At 43.9% G+C, this 7,087-nt stretch overlaps 1 protein-coding gene across 1 annotated transcript; it reads left to right on the top strand.

Moving 5' to 3' along the window:
- The first annotated feature begins 721 nt into the window (after positions 1 to 721).
- On the top strand, positions 722 to 6,766 carry LOC310699897 (annexin A6-like). Its single transcript, XM_083488573.1, has 6 exons — positions 722 to 852; positions 2,633 to 2,726; positions 3,228 to 3,323; positions 4,828 to 4,886; positions 5,515 to 5,637; positions 6,379 to 6,766. Exons 2-6 carry the CDS (start codon positions 2,684 to 2,686, stop codon positions 6,436 to 6,438), a joined length of 381 nt encoding a protein of 126 aa, XP_083344699.1. The 5' UTR covers positions 722 to 852; positions 2,633 to 2,683; the 3' UTR covers positions 6,439 to 6,766.
- Positions 6,767 to 7,087: the final 321 nt, after the last annotated feature.

Below are 7,087 nucleotides of genomic sequence, written 5' to 3'. Positions count from 1 at the left end.
GGCTGGTGGCTAAAATGCTGTATTTTAGGCAGGTCATGGCAAAACTAAGCGTGTGTCAATTAGTGCTGAGCAGGGTGAGGATGCATAATGGGGCGTTCAGAATACACCTAAATTGTACTTGTTAGCAAGACCACACAACACCACCCACCTCCCCCTTCACAGCATCTGATTCTAACATAGATGTAACATCGGCATATTGAAACTTCAAGCAGAATTATTTTGGCATGTCGCTTTCCTCCCCCCCACCCCCAATCAACCAGAACTATTGTTATTTCCTTCCATATACAAAACCAAGCCCCTCTCATCTTCCATGTCCCTTTTGCCTTAGATTACTAATTTCTGCTCCAGTACTGAATGTTCTCTTTCCCCACAATTATTGGTCCATCTTTGGCTTGTCTCCTCTCTCTGGAAGCTCCTTGGGGCACAGGCCTTGTGTTCTTGAAGTCTTGCGAAACTCGGCGTATGTGTGCATGTGTATGTGAGTAGAACATTCTTTACCCCAGGCCAAAGGTCCTTTGCAGATATGTTTCCCTTTCCTTTTCCATTCTCTTTTTGGCCCTCTTCCACATCTGAGCATTGGCAGATATACTTTTTCTGAACAAAGGGATATATTTTTCGTTTAGGCATTTAATTGGACACATAAAAATATCTGAAGGGCTGCACATGGTCTGAGAAATGAATCTGCTGCCACTTTTTGGGAGCCTGAAGATCTTGGCTTGAGAGATTAGAATGACTCTGTTTTTAATCTATGAGAAATCCTAAGAAAGTGCTGCACAGGCCTATCTCTGACCCTGTTGCCTTCCTCTCTCTCTCCCTCTTTCTCTCTGTTGTCAGGTTGTTGCTGAAACCCTGGTGAGTGCCTGCCATTTTTGTTGTTTGACACTTTGTTCAGGACTCATGGGGTGGACTCACACAACAGTGCCTTCCAAATCACAGGGAGGTTTTTTAGAGTGACCACTTGTGCACTGTCAAAAATGAGGACGTGACTTCGCACAAAATGTGCATTTGGTAATTTATACGTACATAAAGATGCAAAATTGCTGAAGATTTAAATAGAAGTGCAATACATCTCGCCATAGTGGGAAGACTGTGGCCAAGTGAGCTTTGTGCAGACTCACATTGCTGTCCAGCTGCTAACGGCTGATGGGCAGCTTCAAGGCTCCTCCTGCTTTCCTTTTTTGGGCTCTTTACCTTTTAAAGTAGGCTTGCGTTGGACAGCTCTTAAAACAGCAAACTGTCCTTTGACAGCCCTTCAAAGGGAGGAATGTCTTCTGCTTAGAGTTGGGCACATGACCACTCAGAGGTTTGCCAAACCCATCTTAGCCCATATCTCACTGGCTGTTGGGCCTGCCCTACTGCCTGTATTCATCTGGCTCTCCAACCAAAGATAACCTGAAAACATTCCCTTACAGTAGTGGGGGAGGATAAATTATAAAAAATCTACTGTTGGCTTGTTTAGGCCTGACTTCTCGCCTGCAAAACTGGGAAGGCAAGGGAGGGGGGAATGCTTCTTAAAGTACCTGGAGAGGAGCAGAGAATGTCAAAAGTTTGCATAATAACTAATTAACTGCACAGGGAGGACAATTAAAAGCAATTGGGAAATTGTTAGTGACCTGCTAAGTGTTCCAAATCATGAGAGTGCCATTAGATGTGCTGTACATTTCTCACTACATATGAAGCACATGGGAAGATGAATTGTCATTGCATTGTTGCATGTATTTATTGTCAAAAGGCAGTTTCACGCAACCTTTTTTGGTGCTTGGGAAGAAATGGTTGCTATTTCTGTGTGTTAATGTCCCACAGGTGACGGTGCAAAATATGACCTCCTTTTTTACCTGTTGTGGCAAAATTTTAAAAAACCAGCTGAGTTGTCCGTTTAGGGGTATGAAAAGATGTTAGAGTTACATATAGCCTTGAGGTGTTCATAAGCTTCTCGAGGCTCTTCTGTTATAGACCCATTAGGCCAGGAGTGGGGAACTGGATCTGTCTGGCTTGTCACATCTCCCTCACCACAACAGGCCAAGTTTGACAAGTCAGTTACCTGACATCATTGCCCCATGTGGGCAAAGGCACACAAACCCCCAACAAAAAGTGGATTGTCAAGGCTTGCAAAGTGCCCTGCATGGGACTTTTCAGGTATTCCAATCGACTACAGTCCCCCCTTTAGCCCACCTGCATCTTTTTATCTTCCCCGCACTTGATGTCCTATATGTCTCCTTGTGTAGGACCAATATGTGTCTTAATCAAAACAGCCTTGCAGGCCACATGGAGAGGCCTGTCAGAGCCCTAATGATTAGGGAGTGTCTCTCAGTTATAGTCACATGGAACCTTTTTGAGCCTGATGGTGATCTCTCACTGGATCAGCTCAAATGGCAATATGTTTAGTACACTTGGAGAGAGAATCCTACTTGGGCAGACTTCTACTTGTTGCCAGCCTTCTCATAATAGTCACAGAAGATTTTGCTGAGCTGCTTTCACAATCTTTGCTGCCATATTAATGGAGGAATACACAGCAACCTTCTTACAGGAACGCACTAGTATATAGGCTCTCAGGAATCAAAAGGAAAATATTTCACTAGCCTGTATCCTTTGCTGTTCTTCCCCATGCCTTCAATCTTCTTTGGTTTCGCAGAAATTGTCTGATGTTTCCGGTGATGATTCGACATCTCTGGAGACACGCTTCATGACCGTCTTGTGTACGCAGAGCTACCCCCAGCTCCGGAGAGGTAAATAGGGAGGGAGTGGTGTGTTTGTTGAATGTTGTGGAGCCCGTGCCTAGATGCAGACTCATTGACCTGACCTTTCTCAGGCCGTGTTATTGTAGTTTGGAAAAGGGCAACTATTACCTCCTCAGGGGCTTTGAAGGAAAGAGGCTGCTGATGCAATTGTTGTGCTACAAAAAAGAAAGAAATTCTCCTTTAGCTCAAGAACACCTGCTCCTCTGATGGAATTCAGGGTTAGGAGGTTTGTTTCACTAACTGTACTTTTCTGTAGAACATCTTGATATTTGATACTTCCCTGTGGCAGCACCTAATCGCCCTTGAACATACTTGACCTTGCCTAACACACTGTAGAAGTGGACTAAGGGCATAGCAGTTTTATGACCCTGCTGTTGCCAGTCCCATTCCTCACTGAGGACAGTTGGCATGTTCCCTAGCTTAGCTTTTAGGTCATTCCAAAGCCGTAGAGGGTTCTGATTTCTTATTCTCTACCTTCAATCCTTGTAGTCTTCCAGGAGTTCGTTAAGATGACGAACCATGATGTGGCACATGCCATCAACAAGCGGATGTCTGGAGATGTGCGCGACGTCTTTTTAGCCATTGGTGAGTGTCTCTTGCACGGGCGTAAAAAGAAGAGGCTTGCGCTTTCCTTGCACATTGAGTGTGGACTTCAGCAAACCTTGCCCTGCCGAACTTGCTCTTGCAACTAGTCCACCTCAACAGTCAACCAAATTTTTATAATATTCCTGAGATGAAGAAAGCTGGCCTTAGTTAAATTTCCTGTTGTATTGCACTTGCAAAAAAAAGTGTGGGGTGGTAATTGTAATTTTATGTTGTAAACTGCCCTGAGATCTATAGATATAGGCCGTATACAAATTTAATAAATAAAAATAATAAAAATAAAGTATTTCACAGAATTCAGCTATTCCTGTGAATGGTATTAATGTCTAAGAGAGGCTATATGGCCGACCTATTATGTATCCAGTGGGGGCTTAGCTGTTAGCCTGTTGGGGAAGGAGTGGTAGGTGGAATGCCTCCTAACCAGCTGAAATCTTACGTTGGCGCACTATGCACCTTTCCCAACATTTGTCTGCATGTTTTCAGTCTTTATTTGTACAGCTTTGAGAGCTAGAAACTTGCTCTTGGTGATTGCTGTGCAGATTTCAAACACCTTCAGCTGAGACTTGGCTGTTAGATAGAATCAATGAATAGGATCTCACTGGCACCGTAACCCTTGGCATGGCTCAGCAGTATGTCATATAGGTCTTAGAGGTTTCAAGCACTATCTCTCTTTATCAGTGAGTTTCTGCTTGGTTGCAGTATGTTGATTCCCTCAGACTGGCTGACCTGCCTGCTATCTTGTTCTCCTGAACAGACTTTTAAAAATGTACCTTCACCAAGACTAACAGGAAATGGCTGCCACCCGCTGCGAGCTTTGCCACCACTGAGCTCGAATGTGGCTTCTTCAATGGCTGCTTCTCTAGTCATCTTGTAGCATGTCAGTGGGCCTGTTGAATTCACTGCAGACCCAGAGATCCCCTCCAGTGGTGTCCAGAGAAAGACGCTGGATAGACAGGAAGCCTGGAGAACAGTCATGAGAGAAGCAACACCTGCTGGATGCATTGCCCCTTGCTGCATAGTTAAAACATTTTGCAACATCCTTAAATTTTGCAATTCCCTCACAGAGCAGGAAGTGGCTACCCAACCATCCATATGGTTTTCCTCCTACTGCAAACAACAGAATCATGTGCAGTTTTTCAAAAAATATCTATGGTTTTTTTCTTTAATGGAGATGAGGCAACCACACTATACATTTAGAGCCCTCTGCTTGCAAACCTGGGCTCTAGAAACCTACATCCATCTGTGATTGACCCAGACAGCAAACATGAACCATTTCTCCCACCCTGTCAACCGAATTTGGACATTCAATACAGTAATTGGGGGGGGGGGGTGCTTTCCAAGAGCTGTCTTTTCCTCTCCACTCCTTTCTTTCTACACCCAAACTAAAAATGCAACACCGTAGCTCTTCAAAAACATGGGTGTGGGGGTTGACTGAGATGGGGCTTCCTGTACAATGTTTTCATGTTGCACTGCTCTTTCTTTCAAGTGCGGACTGTCAAGAACAAGCAAGCTTTCTTTGCCGACAAGCTGTACAAGTCCATGAAGGTAAAAACTACACTCCCTTTGCTGTTTTGACTCTCACCAGGGAAGGGAAGGCTAGATCAGTAGCTTTTCAATTATGATAATAATCATCTGATTGCAAAGTAGGAGCTTGGGGTGGTTTCCTGAACAGGTCTGCATTTGAGAAGGCCAGGGATGGCTAATTCCTGCTTGTGATTCACTGAAACAACCAGGAGGCCCCTTCAGCAAATAGTGTGTTGCTTGAGTGAAGGGAGTCAATTTGGAGAATTTGTCAGTGAAACAGATGCAGCAATGAGAGTCACAGTGCTCAAAGCTTGCATCATTCTCCCATTTCAAATATAGAGCTTTGCTCTAAAGAGGTTGAGTGGGGTGGCAGCAACAACTGAGTGAACCAGCTACCTGGTATGTGCCCAGCACCAGCTCATCTCTCAATGCTGATGTGCATTAGCAGAACAGATCATGAAGCTCCCATTCTACCATCTGCCAAGTATCACTGTAAACAAAAGCACTCTACCTCTGGTTGATAGAGCTTGTTGCCACCTTTTCAAAATATTTTGCTGATAGCAATGTGCGGGAAAGTCCCCTCACTTCCTGCCCTTGCTCTCTCTTTAAAAAAATGAATTCATTCTCACTGGTTTTTTGATCTCCCAAGGGTGCTGGCACAGACGACCGAACTCTTATCAGGATTATTGTCTCAAGGAGTGAAATTGATCTGCTCAACATCCGGCGTGAATTTTGGGATATTTATGACAAATCTCTCTATCACATGATCGAGGTAATGAGAGGTTCTGGCTTTTGCCAGCACAAATGTGCCTGTTTGTGTGCAGTGAGCTGTGCTGACCTTTATGATTTGTTTCATGTACATCTTTGACTGGTTGTACTCACAGCAGCCTGTTCATACCAGGTGAATGTTCCACCCAAGCATAGGTGGCAAAAAGAATGTGCAGTCATAGTAAGACTACTTCACACCATTAGAATTTCCTCCATAGAGATGTGTCTTCCTGTAAGAACAACCGTAGACTAAAATTTGACGCGTATGGGCATATGTGCTTTACCACGATAGCATCTAATCAGACAGCTGCTATGAGTAGCAGGTGCCTGATCAATGTACTTGTACACTTCCAAAATTACCTGGGCTTTTTCCTAGACAGAGAATGAGCAAAACTGTAACCTTCAAAAGCAGCCCTTCAGGTTTCTTTGAAGAATAACTCATCAGCAAACGACACTAAGGAGATGCTAAATGAAATATAACATCCACATTAAGAAATGATATCATTTTATGCTATCTTAATAGTTATGGCTTATGCTAAAGAATCCTAGTCGTTTGAGGCTTCTCGGGCACAAAGTAATGATAGTTAAATCCACTTAAAGGCTGCAGTGTAAATACATCAAAAGACACATGTTGGAATTGCCTTAAAAAGATCATTTTTAAGTTTCTGTATCCTCCGATTTACCAGTGAGGCTGATCACTTGTAGGCATTTCTGGTTTTCATTTTGTCTTCCTTTCTTCTTGCAGAAGGACACCTCTGGAGATTACCGCAAAGCCTTGCTAACCATTTGTGGGGAAGAAAAGTAACCAGCAGGTGACTCTTGTGGAAGCTCGTCCTTATGTCTGTGCCGGCGTCACTCACATATGTGTAGCCTAGATATATCACTGTTGCTTTTAGAAGCGTCAGGGGATGTCTTGGATCCACTGAGAAGATTCACATTGGCTGGGAGGGGGGGAAGATATTACAGAAGAGCTTAACACGGCAAACAACAAAGACCATGGGGATTGCTCAGTCCAGTGGGTGGGGGAGTTGTCTAAACTGGTGCAAAACTAAGTAATGTACACAAGTCCAATGAAGTAGCACTGTTGTAGGTATTTTAAACCAAAGAAATAAAATGTTACACGTTGCTGGCCACCGGAAGGCTCTGGTCTGCTTTTTCCCTCTTCTGTTGTAAGAAGAGAACATGTAAACAAGAGACACTGATTCTCAGTAAGGTGCCTTGGCGTGCAAAAAGCTCTCACTCACATAGTTCCTATGTAGCAGTTCACAACTGTGTAGTCACAAGTGGTGACCCTCTCTTGAGTTAGGCAGCTGCCTGACACAACACAAAATGAATGATATTTGGGGTCTAGTTTCCTTACACTGGACTTCAGAGAAACCTGAAGGCAATATGGCTCTTCTCTGCTTTTGAGTCTCCAAAGCTTAGTGTGGCAGAGATGAGACCTGACCTGTCTC

The sequence above is a fragment of the Podarcis liolepis genome, assembly GCF_965112155.1.
Source record: "Podarcis liolepis genome assembly, chromosome: 2".
NCBI lineage: Eukaryota > Metazoa > Chordata > Lepidosauria > Squamata > Lacertidae > Podarcis > Podarcis liolepis.
This window is presented reverse-complemented; position numbering and strand designations above follow the sequence as displayed.

What these genes read in the sequence shown, in the direction of transcription:
- LOC310699897 (XM_083488573.1), top strand. Translation starts at nt 2,684, where the DNA reads ATGACCGTCTTGTGTACGCAGAGCTACCCCCAGCTCCGGAGAG. An exon ending in CTACCCCCAGCTCCGGAGAG is followed by an intron (nt 2,727 to 3,227) that starts GTAAATAGGGAG and finishes CAATCCTTGTAG; the next exon opens with TCTTCCAGGAGTTCGTTAAG. An exon ending in CTCTCTATCACATGATCGAG is followed by an intron (nt 5,638 to 6,378) that starts GTAATGAGAGGT and finishes TTCTTCTTGCAG; the next exon opens with AAGGACACCTCTGGAGATTA.